This window comes from Anabrus simplex, chromosome 2, assembly GCF_040414725.1.
Source record: "Anabrus simplex isolate iqAnaSimp1 chromosome 2, ASM4041472v1, whole genome shotgun sequence".
Taxonomy (NCBI): Eukaryota; Metazoa; Arthropoda; class Insecta; order Orthoptera; family Tettigoniidae; genus Anabrus; species Anabrus simplex.
This window is the reverse complement of record NC_090266.1, coordinates 1,162,424,297-1,162,445,650: the sequence shown is the minus strand read 5'-3', so window position 1 is coordinate 1,162,445,650 and position 21,354 is coordinate 1,162,424,297. Positions and strand designations below refer to the sequence as shown.

The 21,354-nt window shown below is 38.5% G+C and overlaps 1 protein-coding gene across 3 annotated transcripts in view; it reads left to right on the top strand.

Annotated features, from left to right (window-relative positions):
* The window catches only part of LOC136864761 (galactosylgalactosylxylosylprotein 3-beta-glucuronosyltransferase S), a 135,946-nt gene that overhangs the window by 26,031 nt on the left and 88,561 nt on the right, over window positions 1-21,354 (top strand). For all 3 annotated transcript variants that reach the window (XM_067142127.2, XM_067142128.2, XM_068226414.1), the window contains exons 2-3: window positions 1,979-2,159; window positions 9,388-9,580. In XM_067142127.2, the coding sequence (XP_066998228.2) occupies window positions 2,004-2,159; window positions 9,388-9,580 (349 nt within the window). In that variant the 5' untranslated portion in view covers window positions 1,979-2,003. The remainder of the gene's footprint in view (window positions 1-1,978; window positions 2,160-9,387; window positions 9,581-21,354) is intronic.

The following is a 21,354-nucleotide window of genomic DNA, read 5'->3' as shown; positions in this document are numbered from 1 at the left end:
GTATGACTCGACTTGAAAGTGTCAGAGAATATATCTTAATATTGTTTCTTATATATTACTTATATTTCCAAATGAATGACAATATTTCAAGCAAAAATTTGTTAATAAATTTATTTTCTTCTACTTCGGTGCAAAAAAAGGGATAAGTACAGTTTTAATATTGCCGATTACTTAAAAATCAATGTATTTATTTTGTTAATTTTATGCCTACGAAATAAACTTTAGACCTTTAATCAACCTGTATAAACAATAGAATGAAATACCATGTTTAGATTTTTGAATTAGTTTTTTTGTGCCCCCTGAAAAATTTGTAAAATGTGAGTTATCTTGTTCTTGCACAGAGGTCTTCAATTAATAGAAGTTAACTTGACGAATATGCTTACTTGACAAATCAAATTATTTTCTTCTGTTAAATCCAGTGTGGGTGGTTTTATTTTGGATCCAGAGTGCAAGCTAGGAAATTAGCTGGTGCTAGAGCCATCTTATTATATGTGATTTTTAATTTTTGTGTGTCATGTGTGTCCTTTGTATCTTCAAATTCTGTTAGATTTTTCCACACGTACTGAAATTGGAAAGGGTACAGTTGTTTTTCTGAACGGAATCAAGAGCAATGGCAATAAGCTTCAAATGATTATGAGTGTATCTTCTAGCCTACCTTCTATTTTAATTTGAAATGAAAAGCTTGTATTTTTACTGCTTTATCTGTAGTTTCACAATTTTCTTAACAAAGTTGGCCAAGATATGTTTTCAAGCAATCTATCCTGATATTCCAGCGCACTTCATTTGGGAGACAGGGCGAGTTGGCCGTGCGGTTAAGGGCGCGCAGCTGTGAGCTCGTATCCGGGAGATAATGGGTTCGAACCCCACTGTCGGCAGCCCTGAAGATGGTTTTCCGTGGTTTCCCATTTTCACACCAGGCAAATGCTGGGGCTGTACCTTAATTAAGGCCACGGCCGCTTCCTTCCCATTCCTAGGCGTTTCCTGTCCCATCGTCGCCGTAAGACCTATCTGTGTCGGTGCGACGTAAAGCAAATATAGCATTTGGGAGAACGGGTTGGGAGCACCAAATTTTCTGTAACATGCATTTTTAGTAAAGTGGTTGTTTCTAAAGTATTAAAATTGTGTCGGCAGCCCTGAAGATGATTTTCCGTGGTTTCCCCATTTTCTCACCAGGCGAATGCTGGAGCTGTTTTTTAAGGCCACAGCTGTTTCCTTCCCACTCCTAGCCCTTGTTTTTCAGGAATAAGGAGTAACCCATTTTTTGATAGTGTAGAAAAACAGTTTCATTGGTCCATTTATTCATTCCTTCATTCGTATACTATAACATAATGTGTGTGTTGATATCTCAGTAATTAAAGAACTTCCTGATACAGCTACTTTTAAAATCTTTCTTTTGGTCTAGCTAAATTGGTTTTGAAGACCAGAAGACACGAGTTACTATCACATAATTTTACAAAACTGCTCTTTTAATGTATGTTTTGGTGTTCAAAACATCTCTTTTCACCTTGTGGAAATTAAAGAATTAAATGATTTATTGTGCATATTTCATTTTTGTAGTATCAGTGCATAATTATACAGTAATTGATAGGGCCCATATTTTTATTAAGCAATAGGTCAGAGAACGCACTTACTCAACAAGTAGCAAATTGTTGTCCAGCCCACTTTACAGTAACATAGAGTTGCATTGACTTGGTGGGTTGTAATATCCAGTAATGTTAATGGTAATTACATTACAGAACTGTAATTTGGGCTAGAAGATACTCGCTTCTTGTTCATATAAGTTTACATTCTATAACTGCATGAAATCTGGGTTGTACTAATCAAATTCACACACTTTTTTAAATTGTTTACAAAGCAAGGGTATTAGGAACTCAAATAGCCTGTTACTTCGGAGGATATTTTCTTTCAGGTGGCTCATTTTCTAAAGTATATTACTGTTATTTAATATATGAGTATAACATGTAACGTGTCATTGCAGGGTGCTGCTCAGATGATGCCTAATCATGAATCATATGATGCTTCCCCTGAAGAACATGTTCATGTTCATTATTGCAATGATGATTGTGGTGCTGTACTTTGTGTGGACATCGCAAGGAAAGGAAGTGGGTTTGAGATTTGCCCACCAGGAAGCTGTCTTTCTGTGCCACTTGTCATATGAGGTGAGTGTCTTTCCTTCCCTCAGAAGGCGTTAAAAGCTATAAAGTACAATTCACAAGTTACGTGTGAAAAGTAACAAACTTAACAATTGGGCATTCCAGTGCTTCACTCCCCCTCCCCAGGTCATCCCCACTCCACTAGCAAAAGTAGCTGTTTGGCCTAGCAAAGGATGTCTGATATCATTGTTTGCTGTTTAACTGTATGGCTTGAAACATGTCTACCAAGTGGAAACATTCTAAATTTTTACTAAAAGGAAAGCTCAACATCCTGAAGCAGCTGGATGCTACGGAGAGTACAGGTGCAGAAAAAATGAAATTGCGTATGGCTTTTAGTGCCGGGAGTGTCCGAGGACATACACAGGAATAAAATATGGAATAGCAAAATCTACAAATACAGATTGGAAAAAGAACACACAGTTTATACTGATAAAGGAATCTATTTTGTTACATTCATATTTGGTGTATTTCTACCTCCTAGGTCCCATTTCCTGATGCAAGGCTGGGGATGAGTTGAGATGATACCAGGTGTATAAGTTTTTGCCAGTTTTTGTGGTAAAGAAAACAACATAATTTTCAAGGTATTTTTTTTTTTTTTTTTTAATTCAAAATATTGGCCATCGGCTTGTACACACTTCGCCCATCTTTCAGGTAAGTTATGAATGTCGTGCCTGAAAAACTGCTTGTCTTATGTGGCAAACCATTCCTCAAGCCATTTTCCAACTTCCTTGAAATTGCTGAAGTGCTGCTCTGCGAGTGCGTGCCCCATTGATGGAAAGAGGTGATAGTCAGATGGTGCCAGGTCGGGGCAGTACAGCGAGTGCAGAAGGATGTCCCATACAGGCGATTTCAAGGTGTCTTTCACTGGTTTTGCTGTGTGAGGCAGCGCATTGTCGTATAACAAAATCAGTTTGCCATGTCTTCTGGCCCATTCTATTTGTCTTTTGATCAGTGCATGATTTAAATTAATATTTTGTTGGCGATAGTGTTGTGCCTTAACGGTTTTGCCAGGCTTCAAGAGTTCATAATACACAATACCGCTCTGGTCTCATCAGACACAAATCCTCATGTTTAAATTGTCGAAACCATGTCTCACATGTTCTAATCATTGGAGCGTGTTCACCATATGTTTCTACCAGCAAACGATGACTTTCCACAGCTTTTTCTTTTGATTAAATAAGAAAAGCAATGCATTCATTTTTAGGCACAAACTTAGACATGATCACTGAGCGATACAACACAGACGCTAGTGTTTGGTGGACTCAGCTTGTCTGTTGGTAGGTTAATGTCAGATGAACAAACTGACATATGTGTCAAATTCATACGCTGCATACTGTTCGCTGGCGCCATCTCTTTAGTGACAAAACTGGAGGATGAGTTCTCAACCTAATCAATACTTTATTTTGCATAGTGTCAATATTATTTTCATAAAAAGACAGTACCGGTTTCGACCTGTAAATAGGTCATCTTCAGCTGCTAGAGAACCTACTTAATAGCGACTACAGAATAAATACTGCTACAATTAAAATTAAACAAGGATGCCATTAAATAAACTTGAATGCCACTATTCTAAAAATACTTAATGTTAAGATATATACATATGATACAGTTTTGGGGTTAAGGGGCTATTTCCCTGGCCCTATGATTTCTGCATATTAAAATTACATTTACTGAGGTTGGAATTGGATACAATTCTTAGAGTTCGTCAAGAATCACGAACATACAGGTGTCAAATTATCTGTGTTAAATGCTAATATGTCCAACGGTTTACGAGATGTTTAAAGTGCATTGTTGTGCCGAAAATATGCGGAGGCGTTGTGTTACTTAGAATAAGAGGTTCAGCAACCAAAAGTTCTATTTGCTGAGGTTGAAATTGGATACAATTCTTAGAGTTTATGAAGAATCACTGACATTCTGGTGTCAGGCTCAGATATCTAATGTTAAATGCCAGTACTATGTCCAACGGTTATTCAAAGTGCATTGTTGGGGCAAATATGCGGGGACGTCGTGCTCATTGGAATAAGAGGTTTAGTAACCTATTTACAGATACATAGCTCTTTCTCAGTCTATATCAATGATAAAAAAAACATGCTAGCTTATATTAGACTTCCTTATTGAGGTTTACAATGCTGTGCGCAACATATTGAAATCATTGAAAGTGAGTTGTGGGTGCTCCTCTCTTCATACTTGTGTTCCCTCAGGTAATTTTAAAAAATCTGAGAAAGAAGAAAAGGAAGGTAGGTATTAGAATAACTGATAGAGAGTGCCTGTTAAATAGGTTGTGTATACGGTGTGTGTGCGTGCTGGATATGTCCTCGAGCATAGTTAGGAGCATGCTGCACATTGTTGCGTGTACGTCGTGTGGCTGTCGTAGCGTTGAGAAGGAGAGGTGGTGGGGAGGGAGAAGCAGCTTGTGGATGGGGTGGCGTGGAGTGGGGCGTGTCTGGGCCCTTGTTTGCTGATTCTTTTTAAATGTGTGTCTTTTAGAATGGGTATGGCTGTGTTGAAAATGATGTTTGTTTTATCTGCTATTACATTTAAGCTGAAGGTAGGATTAGCGTATTGGTCCATGTTGATGTAAAAATCTTCCATTATATTGAGCAATGGGCCTGGGGTTTATATTTAAAGTTTCCATGTCATTCTCGATATTGGTGAATTTATGCTTGTGTTCCTCAACATGTTGCCCTATGGATGAAAAGTAATTATATTTAGTGGCGTTGATGTGTTCGTTGTATCGAATAGAAAAACATCTGCCTGTGCGCCCAATGTAGCTAGCTTCGCAATCATTGCATTTTATGCGGTATACTCCTGAGTGGCTGTATTTGTTATTTTCATTGTCCGATTTAGTGTTGTGTAAAATAGAAGCATTATTACATGAGGTTCTGTAAGCTATTCTTAGATGTGTTTTTTTTTTAATATTGGTTATGCGGTGGATGTGGGTGTTGCTGAATGTGAAAAGTGCGTAGACTTTCTTAGTTTCGCTTTTTTGCTTAATTTGGATTTCAGCTGATTTTTTATTTTGTGAATGAATTTGTTTATCATGTTTCTATTGTATCCATTATGCTCCGCTATTTCGTGAATTATGTTGAGTTCTTTTATCAATTCTTCTTTAGAGAGGGGTATGATGAAAGCTCTGTAAATCATGCTGTAGTATGCCGCTTTTTTGTGTGCGTTCGGGTGAGTGGAATAAATTTTTATTGTGTTGGAGGTTTTGTATAGGTTTCCTGTTGATTTTGTATGTTAAGTGGTCTTCAGTTTTAGTGACAGATAAGTCAAGATAGTTCAAAGTGTGATCTTTCTCGGTTTCCGTTGTAAATTTTATATGTGGATCTATTTTGTTTAGCTGTTTAAGTATGTTGTTTTCGTTTGTGGACCTGCGGTCTATAACAACGAAGATGTCATCTACAAATCTGCACCAGAATGATATATAGTTAATTTTCCTAAAATCTGAGTGTTCTAAGTGGTCTAAGTAGATCTCAGCTAGTATTCCTGAGGCTGGTGAACCCATGGGAATGCCTTGCTGTTTGTAGATAGTGTCGTGGAATCTAAAGTAATTATTGTTTAGGGCAAATTGTAGTAAATTAATGAATTCTTCTATTTTGAGGATGCTTAGATTACTGCATTTTTTAAAATTCGGTTCTATTAGGCTTATTACAGGTCTACAAACGAAAACAATATACTTGAACAGCTAAACAAAATAGATCCACATATAAAATTTACTATGGAAACCAAGAAAGATCACACTTTGAACTATCTTGACTTATCTGTCACTAAAACTGAAGACCAGTTAACATACAAAATCTACAGGAAACCTACACAAACCTTCAACACAATAAAAATTTATTCCACTCATCTGAATGCACACAAAAAGCAGCATACTACAGCATGATTTACAGAGCTTTCAACATACCTCTCTCTCAAGAAGAATTGAAAAAAGAACTCAACATAATTCACGAAATAGCAGAGCATAATGGATACAATAGAAACATGATAAACAAAATCATTCACAAAATAAAACATCAGCCAAAATCTAAATTAATTAGAAACAGCGAAACTACACACTTTTCACATTCAACAGCACCCACATCCACCCCATAACCAATATTTTCAACAAACACATTCTAAGAATAGCTTACAGAGCTTCACGTAATAATGCTTCTATTTTACACAAGACTAAATCGGTCAATGAAAATAATAAATACAGCCACTCAGGAGTATACCGCATAAAATGCAATGATTGCGAAGCTTTCTACATTTGGCGCACAGGCAGATGTTTTTCTATCCGATACAACGAACACATCAACTACACTAAATATAATCACATTTCATCCATAGGGCAACATGTTGAGGAACACAAACATAAATTCACCAATACCGAGAATGACATGGAAATTTTAAATATAAACCCCACAGGCCCATTGCTCAATATAATGGAAGATTTTTACATCAACATGGACAAATACGCTAATCCTAACTTCAACTTAAACGAAATTGCAGATAAAACAAACATCCTTTTCAACACAGCCATATCCATTCAAAAAGACACATATTTAAAAAGAATCAGCAAACAAGGGCCCAGACACGCCCCACTCTACGCCACCCCATCCACAAGCTGCTTCTCCCTACCCACCACCTCTCTTTCTCATCGCTATGACAGCCACATGACGTACACGCAACAATGTGCAGCATGCTCCTAACTATGCTCGAGTACATATCCAGCACACACACCATATACACAACCTATTTAACAGGCACTCTCTATTAGTTACTCTAATACCTAGCTTCCTTTTCTTCTTTCTCAGATTTTTTAACATAACCTGAGGGAACGCAAGTATGAAGAGAGGAGCACACACAACTCACTTTCATTGATTTCAATATGTTGCGCACAGCATTGTAAACCTCAATAAGGAAGTCTAATATAAACTAGCATGTTTTTTATCATTGATATAGACTGAGAAAGAGCTATGTATCTGTAAATAGGTTACTAAACCTCTTATTCTAATGAGCACGACGTCCCCGCATATTTGCCCCAACAATGCACTTTGAATAACCGTTGGACATAGTACTGGCATTTAACATTAGATATCTGAGCCTGACACCAGAATGTCAGTGATTCTTCATAAACTCTAAGAATTGTATCCAATTCCAACCTCAGTAAATGTAATTTTTGAAATATGTAGAAATCATAGGGCCAGGGAAATAGCCCCTTAACCCCAAAACTGTACCATATGTATGTATGTTAATGTTAAGTATTTATAGAATAGTGGCATTCATGTATATTTAATGGCATCCTTGTTTAATTTTAGTTTTAGTAGTATTTATTCTGTACAGTTGCTAGCAAGTAGGTTCTCTAGCAGCTGAAGATGACCTATTTACAGGTCGAAACCGATACTGTCTTTTTATGTAAATAATATTGATACTATGTAAAATAAAGTATTGATTAGGTGGAGAACTCATCCAACTCATCCTTCATACTTGTACTTGAACTATCAATACGGACCATGAAACTAATAGACTATAGTATCTCTTAGTGAAACCAGAAGAGACTTATGCATACTCCTGGCATTGTCCGGGGAATGGTCTCCTGGCATGCCCTAGGGCCACCGGTCATCATCCCACATACTTTGAGTGGTAAAGATTACTGGAGCCTGTTAGCAGACAAACTGCACCCATATCTCCAGGCAGTCTTTTCCAGACAACAATGTTATATTCTAACAGGACAGTGCACCATGTCGCCTGAGCACTACAGATTGGTTGGAGGAACATGGCAAGGAATTCTTTTTCTGCCATGGCCCCCAAATTCTCTGGACTGTAACCCCCATCAAACGTATCTTGGGATATGCTAAAACGCATTCTAAGGGCTGCTCCTACGCCTCCACAAAATGTGGCTCAACTACCCGAGATACTGCAGGCAGGCATCGGATAATGTGAGTCGTGTTGTGGACTCTGCTTCATACGTTTGTAAGCCTGATTGCCAGTAGAACGTGACCAATGTATTGATCCTGAAAGTAACTGTTCATTGTAGAATAATTTGTTTGGTTTGATGTGGAACAACACCCCTTGTACATTACAAAGTCTCAAATGGTGAATTTCATATCCTTTAATAGGTATGTGCAGATAAAATACTTTTATTCACTCTTAAGGATGTGCATTGTTTACTTGAGTATAATGGATTTCCTATTTTCCATGAGTTTAGTTCTCCACAATGGCTGTTCGATTATGAGCACCCTATCATTTTTTGTTTAGTTATTAACTACAGTGAAACTTATCCAGTAGACCACTTTTATCCAGCACAAAGTGATATTCTCATAAGACCAATGTATTTTCACCCTCTTTAAGACAGTCGCCCCTTTTCCGGACTGATGACCATTAATTTTAGACTTAAAATGTCTTATGTAGCCCCTTGAAGATGACCACCTTGGCTCACAACTCCAAGTTGCAAACCAGTTGTATAGCATCAGTTCTATTTCCTCAGATTTATGAGAAGCTGCGTGAACAACCACACGGTGATGACTGTAGGTTTTCATGGGCTAACCTGTAATTCCATTCATTCATTCATTCATCCTAATGGTACTTTACTTCCACCGCCTCGTCCGCCGTATATATAAGGAAAACACCTCTATTGTATGAACTTGACCTGCAGATGCTGTGTTAAACCCTTAAATTGTTAAGTGTTAAATGGTCATTGACCATTGAATTGAAATGAAATGGCGTATGGCTTTTAGTGCCGGGAGTGTCTGAGGACAAGTTCGGTTGACCATTGACTATAAGTAACCTACTCTTCTCTGGTAAGGGTGTGGTAGTAGGTAATAAGCTACTGTACCCTTTATTAAAATCTTAAGAAATGTACTAGTAACTGTTCTGTCTTCAAAGTGAGAACAAGTTGTCATGTCAAACAGAAAAATGCATGTTCTTTTCCTAGAAGAAAGAATTTCAGTAAGTAATTAAAGTAAAAGGAACGCTCACAACATGATTTAGCAAATCAATTTAATTGTGGGAAAAGCCAAATTCAAAATATAGTTGCAAATTGAGACTGTTACATGAAGGAGTTGAAGGCAAATGCAAATAAAGACACACAGAAAGGACTTTGGCAACCATATGAAGGTGTAAATGATGCTGTGTTTGAGTAGTTTAACCGCACTAATGCCAAGGTATTTCACTGCATCCAGAAATGTGTAGATACTGCAGTATCTGTTGTTCATATTGATGTCGGATTCTTCTTTCTTTGTAACAGGATACGAGGCACAAACAATCAAAAGATCTTCCTGTTATCTATTTTATTACACCAACCTACCCAAGGCGAGAACAAGCAGCTGAACTCACTCGTCTAGGTCAGACTCTCATGCATGTTCCAAACCTCCACTGGATTGTGGCAGATGATAATCGCTCCTGCAATAATATGATAGTGCGGCTTCTAAAGAAATTTGGTAAGAAAAATTCCCTATTTTAATTGTGTATAGAATTTTGCTAAAAAATATTTGAATGTTTAATATACAGTAGAAGTCCGCTATAGCGAGTACGGCATATAACGAGAACTCCGATATAGCGACGACTTTTTTCTGTCCCTTCAAAATTCCTATATTAAACTGTGTATCGTCCTTCGGTTACAGCGAGAGCCATATCACTGACGCATCCGTTATTACGAGCGATTAAGCGTGTGTGATTTTTTCCGTAAGCGATATTTATGCACCCCAGCGATGATATTGCATACGATCGATTACCTTCGGCATCGTTTCCTCGCTATGTACACTAGAGTGTTCTCTCGTCGACATTCGAAGGCGATGTCGTAGTCGAATAGTAATATCCGTCGACTGCTGTTCCGTAAAGAAAATTCGAAATGAAAGAGAACATATTTTCGTAATAAATGCGTACCGGTAAATAAACAGTTGTTAACTCGTTAAAAATTAAGGCGGCCTAAACGACCGCTTAATTTTGAGGCTAAATACTCAATTAAGTAGAAAGGGATACACTTCGAGGTATGGCAGAGTGCTTAATTTGGATTTCGGAGGTTAATTTATATTTTCTCGCGTCTGGTTAAATTACGGAACGGCTATTATGAAAATGTATATCGAGAATGTTATCATTTCTCTACTGGCGCTTGGAGTGTGTTTTCATCATACGTATAGTACGGTTAAGTTAGGATAGGTGACGCTGTTTGAATAAGAAAACTGAAACGTTTGCAACAAAATGTGATCGATCCTCTTCAGTACCGTACGGTGTAGTTTTCTCACTTTGTGCATTTGCGAGTTCTCTCGTCGACATTCAAAGGCGATGTTGGAGTTGATTAGTACCTAATACCCGTCGACTGCTGTTCTCTATAGAAAATTTGAAATGAAAGAGGATAATAGGTTTCGTAATAAATGCGTAAATAACGTGGCCAATAGCAGTTGTTAACTCGTTAAAAATAAAGACTGAATTAAACGATATATTTTAATGTTATATACGGAAATTAAGTAAGAATGTGATACACTTCAAGATATGGCAGAGTACATCACTGATTTCAGAGGATATTTCATATCTTCTCGCGTCTAGTTAAATTTCGGAAAGGCTATTTAAATGTAAATTTTTCGCGAGGAGGTTATCATTTCTCTACGTGCGTTTGAAATATGTTTTCATGATACATATACGGTTAGGTTAGGTGACGCCGTTTGAAGAAGAGAACTGAAGTGTTTTTCACAGAAGCCTTTGGAGTGATACCGTATTTCTCAGAATCCCAAAACTTTTTTTCTCAGAATCTCATGCGAAAACTCAAGGGTTGTCTTGCATTCGCGGCCTAACAGTAAGTTAATGGATACCACTGGCAACTACCTCGGTAACCACGCTACTTCTTTCCACACGCGCACGAAACTCGTTGACAAACAACCGCCTCCTTACTATAGCCTACATCGCCAGTGAAGTTACACACAGGATCGCAGGAAATAGTGAAGAGAGTACGGCGTTCTATTAGCGTTTACAAAAACGTTTCTCAAATCTGCAGAATGACATCAAAACATGCGAGCCTTCGAATTCTTAGAAAGGCCATGACTACTCAGTGGCAGAGTTATAACGCGTCTATTGTACTTTACAATGGCGAAAAATGAAAGTATCCTCCTATTCAATACATCATATATTCCGTCATTAGACGGAGTAAACAAGTTCAGACATGTTTCGGCTCGTTTGAGCCATCTTCAGTGAAAAAATTAGGGGGGTTGGAATAATTTACATAATATGAGTTGAAAAAATGCTAAAAAACATAATGAAAGCGCAAATGAAAAAACAAACAAAAGAGAGCCTAGACGGAAACAAAATAGCACAAATATACAATATTTACATCAATATGCAGAGTAAAAAACAACTTATTGCAACAAAATTCAGTGAAACAGGAGTTAATTTGAAATAATAATTGATACTAAAAAACTGCGTTAACCTAAGAAACAAGGGAATGAAAAAACAAATGATGCAGATGGAAATGAATGATAGTAGCACATGGTGAGGTTGTGGACCTCATAGTTTACAAATTATTAGTTTATAAAAACGACAAAACAGTTTGAAATCGCTGTCAAAATCCTAGTGGAAACCCATCACATCAAAATGGTCAGGAGGAGAGCGGGAGCAAACATTTTGAGAGAAACCAAGCCTGAATTAACCTGCAGGCAAAAAGCCTGTGATCAGGAGAAAAAACACCTTAAATTTAAGGCTTCAGAAATAGCAGCATTCTTAATATCTTCTCAATCTAGCGGTCCCTTTCTTCATTATTGTTTCATAATGTTGGCTGGTGTTTTGCCTTATTATAGAGGGGTCGGAAGGGCCGCATATAAAAAATATGAGAAGCTGTGTTAGGTAGAAGACAGATGCATAGTAAATTGTAGTAATCTAGTGGAAACCGTCAATGAAGTTCTAATCTGTAATGGAAAAAATGAGGTTGTATGAGAAACATGGGTTGATAAGTAAAAAGTGTGGAATGGTTGTGAAGAAAGCTTAAACTTACGGTGTGCAGTAGGTGGTTGTCCTCTCTAGTGGCCTGGCTTTCTCAAAGTAACGGTCTCGTTCGCGTGATCGAGTCTATTGTTGGTTCGGCTGTGTCTGCTAGGATGGAAGGAGCGGAGGGGGAAGGGGAGGTACAGGGCTGGTTTGAGGAAGGGAGGGGTGTTGAGTTGGAGAGATGGAGGTGGGTTTGTTTGGCAAATATAAAGAATGAATGTTTCAAGAGGATGTTAGTTTACTCGCTGACTTCTAAAGCTCGAATGGTGTGGCCTTCTTAAAGTGACGGTCTCGGTCGCGTGATCGAGTCTATTGTTGGTTGGCTGTGTTTGTTAGGTTGGAAGGAGCGGAGGGGGAAGGGAGGTGCAGGGCTGGTTTGAGGAAGGGAGGGGATGTTGAGTTGGAGAGATGGAGGTGGGTTTGTTTGGCAAATATAAGGAATGAATGTTTCAAGAGGATGTTAGTTAACTCGCTGACTTCTAAAACTCGAATGGTGTGGCCTTCTTAAAGTGACGGTCTCGGTCGCGTGATCGAGTCTATTGTTGGTTGGCTGTGTTTGCTAGGTTGGAAGGAGCGGAGGGGGAGGGGTGGTGTGAGGAGGGGGGAAGTGGTGGTGAGTCGGGGAGATGGAGGTGGGGTTTGTTTGTGTTATGGAAGTTCTGACAAATGTATGGAATGAATGTTTCAAGTAGAATGTTCTTTTTCTCGCTGACTTCATTTAAATTGTGAGTGGGGTTCATAAACTGATCTAAATCGATGTGGATGCTCTCGAGAATGTTGAGCAAGGTGCCTTTTTGCTCATAATGCAAGATCTTCAGGTCTTTGTCTATTGAAGTGTATTCGTGGCTGGATGTTTTATGGTGTTCGCTCATAGCTGAAAAACGATTATATTTGAGAGCGTTGCGATGTTCGGCGTATCTTATGACAAAATTGCGGCCTGTTTGACCTATGTAGCTGGAATTACAGGATTGGCACTTTAATTTGTAAACTCCGGAGTTCAAATATTTGTTGTTGATGTTGCTATTGTTATTGTTGACAGTGTGTGGATTGAAAATGAGTTTGGAGTTGGTGTGGGAGGTTCTGTAAGCTATTTTGATGCTGTGTTTCTTGAAAATATTAGAAATTTGGTAAATGCTACTATTATTGAAAGTGAATGTGGAAAATTTTTCTTTTGGAGCAGAATCTTTTGCTAGGGTAGTTTTGGGTCTGCTTTTGTACCTATTGATGATTCTGCTGATGAAGGTTCTATTGTAACCATTGTGTTCTGCAATGTTGTAGATGGTATTAATTTCTTTTTTGAAATTCTTGCGAGATAAAGGGATAGTTAATGCTCTGAGGACCATGCTATTGTAAGCTGCTTTTTTATGTATGTCTGGGTGCGCAGAGGTCTGATGGATGGTATTGATGGTGTGGGTGGGTTTCCTGTATATATTGAAGGATAAAGTGTTGTTGCTGTTGCGCATAATGGTTAAGTCCAGGTAATTAAGGGCTTTATTGTTTTCTGACTCTATGGTGAATTTTATATGTGGGTCAATAGAGTTGAGAAATCCAAGTACTGTGTTGCTGTTGGTAACGTGGGAGTCTAAAATAACAAAGGTGTCATCTACAAAGCGTGTCCAGTGTTGGATGCCATTGATCTTGCCAATGATGTGAGAATGTTCTAAATGATCAATGTAGATGTCTGCAAGGATTCCTGAAGCTGGTGACCCCATGGGAAGACCTATCTGTTGGTAAATGACATTATTGAAAGTGAAGAAATTGTTGTTCAAAGTAAATTCCAGAATTCGAATAAATTCATCTATTTCGCCTATACTTAAATTGCTGAATTTGGAGAGATTGTTTTTGATCAGTTGTACGGTGCTGTTAACGGGAACATTAGCGTACATGTTAGTAATATCAAAAGAATGAAGAGTGTGGTGTTTGGATAAATTAAAGTGTTTGATCTTATTGCAGAATTCTAAGGAGTTCTTTCCTGATGTGTTGGCTTGAAAACGATAGTGTGACTTGAGGAATTTGTGAATGAAACGAGATACTTCATAGGTCGGACTGTTTCTGAAATTGATAATGGGTCTTATGGGGATGTCTGTTTTATGGAACTTCATAACCTCTAAAAAAGATCCAACTAATAAAATACAAAGAGACCTAAAAACCATCATCAAGAACATTTCATTTCTGTTTAATGACCTTGAAAAATCCAAAATGATTATCATGAATCCGAAACTTCCCACAGCCAAAGCGCTACCCAAGATCCATAAAACAGACATCCCCATAAGACCCATTATCAATTTCAGAAACAGTCCGACCTATGAAGTATCTCGTTTCATTCACAAATTCCTCAAGTCACACTATCGTTTTCAAGCCAACACATCAGTAAAGAACTCCTTAGAATTCTGCAATAAGATCAAACACTTTAATTTATCCAAACACCACACTCTTCATTCTTTTGATATTACTAACATGTACGCTAATGTTCCCGTTAACAGCACCGTACAATTGATCAAAAACAATCTCTCCAAATTCAGCAATTTAAGTATAGGCGAAATAGATGAATTTATTCGAATTCTGGAATTTACTTTGAACAACAATTTCTTCACTTTCAATAATGTCATTTACCAACAGATAGGTCTTCCCATGGGGTCACCAGCTTCAGGAATCCTTGCAGACATCTACATTGATCATTTAGAACATTCTCACATCATTGGCAAGATCAATGGCATCCAACACTGGACACGCTTTGTAGATGACACCTTTGTTATTTTAGACTCCCACGTTACCAACAGCAACACAGTACTTGGATTTCTCAACTCTATTGACCCACATATAAAATTCACCATAGAGTCAGAAAACAATAAAGCCCTTAATTACCTGGACTTAACCATTATGCGCAACAGCAACAACACTTTATCCTTCAATATATACAGGAAACCCACCCACACCATCAATACCATCCATCAGACCTCTGTGCACCCAGACATACATAAAAAAGCAGCTTACAATAGCATGGTCCTCAGAGCATTAACTATCCCTTTATCTCGCAAGAATTTCAAAAAAGAAATTAATACCATCTACAACATTGCAGAACACAATGGTTACAATAGAACCTTCATCAGCAGAATCATCAATAGATACAAAAGCAGAACCAAAACTACCCTAGCAAAAGATTCTGCTCCAAAAGAAAAATTTTCCACATTCACTTTCAATAATAGTAGCATTTACCAAATTTCTAATATTTTCAAGAAACACAGCATCAAAATAGCTTACAGAACCTCCCACACCAACTCCAAACTCATTTTCAATCCACACACTGTCAACAATAACAATAGCAACATCAACAACAAATATTTGAACTCCGGAGTTTACAAATTAAAGTGCCAATCCTGTAATTCCAGCTACATAGGTCAAACAGGCCGCAATTTTGTCATAAGATACGCCGAACATCGCAACGCTCTCAAATATAATCGTTTTTCAGCTATGAGCGAACACCATAAAACATCCAGCCACGAATACACTTCAATAGACAAAGACCTGAAGATCTTGCATTATGAGCAAAAAGGCACCTTGCTCAACATTCTCGAGAGCATCCACATCGATTTAGATCAGTTTATGAACCCCACTCACAATTTAAATGAAGTCAGCGAGAAAAAGAACATTCTACTTGAAACATTCATTCCATACATTTGTCAGAACTTCCATAACACAAACAAACCCCACCTCCATCTCCCCGACTCACCACCACTTCCCCCCTCCTCACACCACCCCTCCCCCTCCGCTCCTTCCAACCTAGCAAACACAGCCAACCAACAAAAGACTCGATCACGCGACCGAGACCGTCACTTTAAGAAGGCCACACCATTCGAGTTTTAGAAGTCAGCGAGTTAACTAACATCCTCTTGAAACATTCATTCCTTATATTTGCCAAACAAACCCACCTCCATCTCTCCAACTCAACATCCCCTCCCTTCCTCAAACCAGCCCTGCACCTCCCTTCCCCCTCCGCTCCTTCCAACCTAACAAACACAGCCAACCAACAATAGACTCGATCACGCGACCGAGACCGTCACTTTAAGAAGGCCACACCATTCGAGCTTTAGAAGTCGGCGAGTAAACTAACATCCTCTTGAAACATTCATTCTTTATATTTGCCAAACAAACCCACCTCCATCTCTCCAACTCAACACCCCTCCCTTCCTCAAACCAGCCCTGTACCTCCCCTTCCCCCTCCGCTCCTTCCATCCTAGCAGACACAGCCGAACCAACAATAGACTCGATGACGCGAACGAGACCGTTACTTTGAGAAAGCCAGGCCACTAGAGAGGACAACCACCTACTGCACACCATAAGTTTAAGCTTTCTTCACAACCATTCCACACTTTTTACTTATCAACCCATGTTTCTCATACAACCTCATTTTTTCCATTACAGATTAGAACTTCATTGACGGTTTCCACTAGATTACTACAATTTACTATGCATCTGTCTTCTACCTAACACAGCTTCTCATATTTTTTATATGCGGCCCTTCCGACCCCTCTATAATAAGGCAAAACACCAGCCAACATTATGAAACAATAATGAAGAAAGGGACCGCTAGATTGAGAAGATATTAAGAATGCTGCTATTTCTGAAGCCTTAAATTTAAGGTGTTTTTTCTCCTGATCACAGGCTTTTCGCCTGCAGGTTAATTCAGGCTTGGTTTCTCTCAAAATGTTTGCTCCCGCTCTCCTCCTGACCATTTTGATGTGATGGGTTTCCACTAGGATTTTGACAGCGATTTCAAACTGTTTTGTCGTTTTTATAAACTAATAATTTGTAAACTATGAGGTCCACAACCTCACCATGTGCTACTATCATTCATTTCCATCTGCATCATTTGTTTTTTCATTCCCTTGTTTCTTAGGTTAACGCAGTTTTTTAGTATCAATTATTATTTCAAATTAACTCCTGTTTCACTGAATTTTGTTGCAATAAGTTGTTTTTTACTCTGCATATTGATGTAAATATTGTATATTTGTGCTATTTTGTTTCCGTCTAGGCTCTCTTTTGTTTGTTTTTTCATTTGCGCTTTCATTATGTTTTTTAGCATTTTTTCAACTCATATTATGTAAATTATTCCAACCCCCCTAATTTTTTCACTGAAGATGGCTCAAACGATCCGAAACATGTCTGAACTTGTTTACTCCGTCTAATGACGGAATATATGATGTATTGAATAGGAGGATACTTTCATTTTTCGCCATTGTAAAGTGAAAGCCGTCAATACGGAATGATTCAATATCTTGTAATCTATTGTACTTGACGCTTAGCAAAATTAAGTCTTATAGACAGCAGGAATAGTTTCGGCATAGGCCTAGCTAAAGCCAATATTTGGCGTTAGTGTGAAGACAAATAGCGGAATGGCCATACCATGGCGCAATAAACTTGTTCGTTGACTTTCGACATCCGCGAATAAGCCTACACATTGCTAGCCGCTGAAGTTGGCCGAACCTGCCAACCGAGACGTGCGTGTAGCGGTAGCCGGTTACATCTGACGCTGAGTAAAAGTAACAGTTTCATAGACAGCAAAAATAATTTCCTGGTGGAACGTCGTAATGCACAGACGCTTGGAATAGGTACTGCTGGCAAATTTTCAAAGGGTTCTCTTCGGTATTATGATGCCAATTTTAAGTTAATGGCCCTTAAACCCGCGGAAATAAAGAATAATTGTGCAGCCGCAAAAAAAGGCATGACGAAAATCAATGTTGGGCGTCTAAAAATAGTTTTAAAATGCGTAGGCCTACTGTACAACAAAGGCATTCATATGATTTTACAAAGTACTTTTTGAGCCTGATTTAAATTTTTTGAAGGAAAAAGTGGGGTTCATCTTGGATTCGGAGAAATACGGTACTCTATTTTTTTCAGAATGAAATTAAACATACAGTTTCACGTAGTATCGGATTTCGAAAAATAACAAACAAGCCAGCCGTAGTGTGGATAACATCTGCGGAAACGCAAGTTTTGAACAAACTGATTGCCGTTTCATACCGATTTTAAAATGCATGGGGGGTTTTCCGACTTTTACACAAAAATCGGATATAACGACAATCCGCTATAGCGAGTAAATTTTCCGACGTTATGAATTCTCGCTATAACGGACTCCTACTGTAATTCTATTAATGGTAGATGGTTGTGAGCACCTAGTGAAATGATGCTGTAACTATCCTAACATTTCTCACTGTATCTTTGATAATATTAAAGACAGAAATGCACAAATTTTACTATGCAAGGTTAAAACTTCACTGATTCATGTGAATTACAATTTATTACATTTATTTAGACTTCTCATTTACTCTGTGCATATCTTTTTAATTGTATAATTTTTCAAGGTCTTGCTGAAAAATGTCATTACCTAGGTACGCGTTCCCACTGAAGTATTCTTGTCACCCTCTCCAAATTTTAACCATTTATTCAGTGTTTGGTTTTTTTTTTTTTTTTTTTATGGTGTGTTGCCTCCGGACAGGCCTGGTGCAGGTCATTCAAGTTGTCGCGTAATAGGTGGCCTGCACATCTGTAAGAATGGGGTTTTACTGATGATGAATTCTAATGCTGAAGACAGCACACGCATATCCAGCCCCCGAACGATAGGAATTAACCAAGGAAGGTTAGAATCTCCCACCCAGCCGGGAATCGAACCCAGGACCCTTTGAACCAAAGGCCAGCATGCTAACCACTTAGCCATGTAGCCAGACATCATCTTGAACCATCTCCATTTTCCCAGGTGCCGTGAATGAGCACTCTCCATTTACTTCTGTCCGTGTAGATGTCTTCTTCCATAACCTGCTGCAAAACCAGACCTCGTCCAGCTAGGTCGTTTCTAATCTGATCGATCAATCTCTTCCTTGGCCAGCCTCTTGATCTTTTGCCTTTGAGTTCCTTCTCAAATCACACCCTAGCTGTTCTTTGTGGGTCCATACTTTTGAGATGGCCAAACCATTTCAGCCTGGCTTCGACACAGATTTTTAACTTGGACAAGATGGCATATCTCGTTTCTTATTTTGTCCCTCCTTGTTTTCTGAATGATAGTTCTTAAGAACTTCGTTTCCACTGCTTGTAGTTTGCTGATATTTCTGTTGGTTTGGATGCAAGTTTCTAGACTGTATGTGGTAACTGGTACAAAGAAGCTCCTGTAGAGTATTCATTTTGATCTTAATGGGACTTGCTTATCCCAAAGAAGTTTTCTCACAAGATGATAAAACTGTGCTCCATTCTGTACTCTACTAGTGATTTGTACAGATGGGCAGCTATCTGTTGTTACTACACTGCCAAGGTAACGGAACTGGTGTACTAGTTCCAACTTTGATCCATCCAGAGTGATGTTAGGACGGATGTTCTGTCGATTAACAGGCAACACTGCTGTTTTGGGCTTTCTTATCTTAAGACCGAATTGCTTGAATATATTGCTTGAATGTTCAGCTTCTGTTGTACTTCAGCCTCACTATAATCCCATATCACCTCATCTGCTAAGGCAAGAGTTTTAAACACATTGTTGTTAACTCTCTTCATTATTTCATCCATTACAACCAAGAATGAAAGTGGTGATAGTGCGCTGCCTTGTTGTACACTCTGCATAGCCTCAAACCACTCCGAATATCCATCCCTTATTTGGACACAACTCTGACAATGTTCGTACAGCATTTTGACTTTATCTATTCTCAAGTTATTCCCATATTTTTTTTCTCTGTCCTAAGCCTTCTTTATATCTTGGAAAATAAATATATCCCTTCCTTTTTCACCATACTGCTCCTCTTCAAGCTGTGATTCAGTGGTGGTTCTTAATCTCCGTTCTTTGATTCCTTCAATTTTTTTGAGTCCATGAGATAGAAGAGTGATGCCCCTGTAGTTGCGGATTTCCATCTGTCTCCTTTCTTAAATAGAGAGATGATGACTCCTTTAGTCCAGTCTTTGAGTAGTATTTCTTCATTCTAAATTGTGTTTAGGACTGTAAACAACCACTGCACTCCTGCAGCCTTGATCATGTCAGTGCTTAGCTCATCTATGCCTGTTGCCTTTGCTTTACTCATGTTCATCAGTGTATTTTCCACTTTATAGGAGGCTCCACGTTTTGAATACTTCCTTTCGCTGTGGACTCCTGTTTGATATTAAATTTCCACCATTATATAATTTTTTTAAATACTGTCCCATCTCATCTCTTATCTCTTTGTCATTCCAAATTATATTTCCATCTTCTTTCTCCAGGGCCTTTGTTCCTTTACAGTTGCTTTTCGTGCTTCTCACCATAGTTTCTTCAATGTATTAATTGCTATATGAAACTCTAGAATACAGGGTGAATTGCCTACACCATCTGAGGCATGTAACTGTTAGCTTATGTTTCGGAGATAGTGGGTTCAAACCTCACTGTCAGCAGCCCTGAAGACGATGTTCCATTCTTTCCCATTTTCAATCAGGGCTGTACCTTAATTAAAGCCACGGTCACTTCCTTCCAAATCCTAGCCCTGTCCTATCTCATCGTTGTCATAAGATCTCTCTTTGTTAGTACAACATAGAACATATAACAAAAGAAAGAACTCAAAAATGTTTACATTTGATATTTGCTACTTCACTGATTAAATTGAAATTTAATTTTTAAAATATGCATTTCTAACATACAGTTTTTAGATATAACATGATTTAGAAGTTGCTAGTGCCCCCCCCCCCCCCCCTCCTCATAGCGCTACAGTCCTGATGGGCTTTCACCTAACAAATGGACACTCCTCAGCATGGAGGCCTGCAGATTATGAGGTGACTTGGTCAGCATAACGAATGCTGTTGGCCGATTTTCTTTGTAGACCGGAGCCACAATCTCAGTCAGATTCTCAAGAAGGCTAAATAGACCTCGAACCAACCCTCTGATTCACGTGAAAATTCATGACCTGACCAGGAATTGAACCCAGGGCCTCAAGGTAAGAGGCATGCTTGGTGCCGCTAGACTGCTGGGTCATCTCGTTAGTCTCACAGTATAGTGCAAAATTTTTATATCTGTAGATAAAATAGTTCACCGCTATGTATATCTAAAAGTGAATATGATTTTGTGGGAAACTGCACTCGACGTTTGTTTTACACTCACTGCTGTCCCAGACTGAGGTTTCAGATTTTCTTAATTTCTTCATGAATACACTTAAAATACATACAGATTGTGTAATTATTCTTGTTCAGGTAGGCATATTTTTCGAAATAAGAGCAATAAAGGTAATCATTTTAGTTCTAT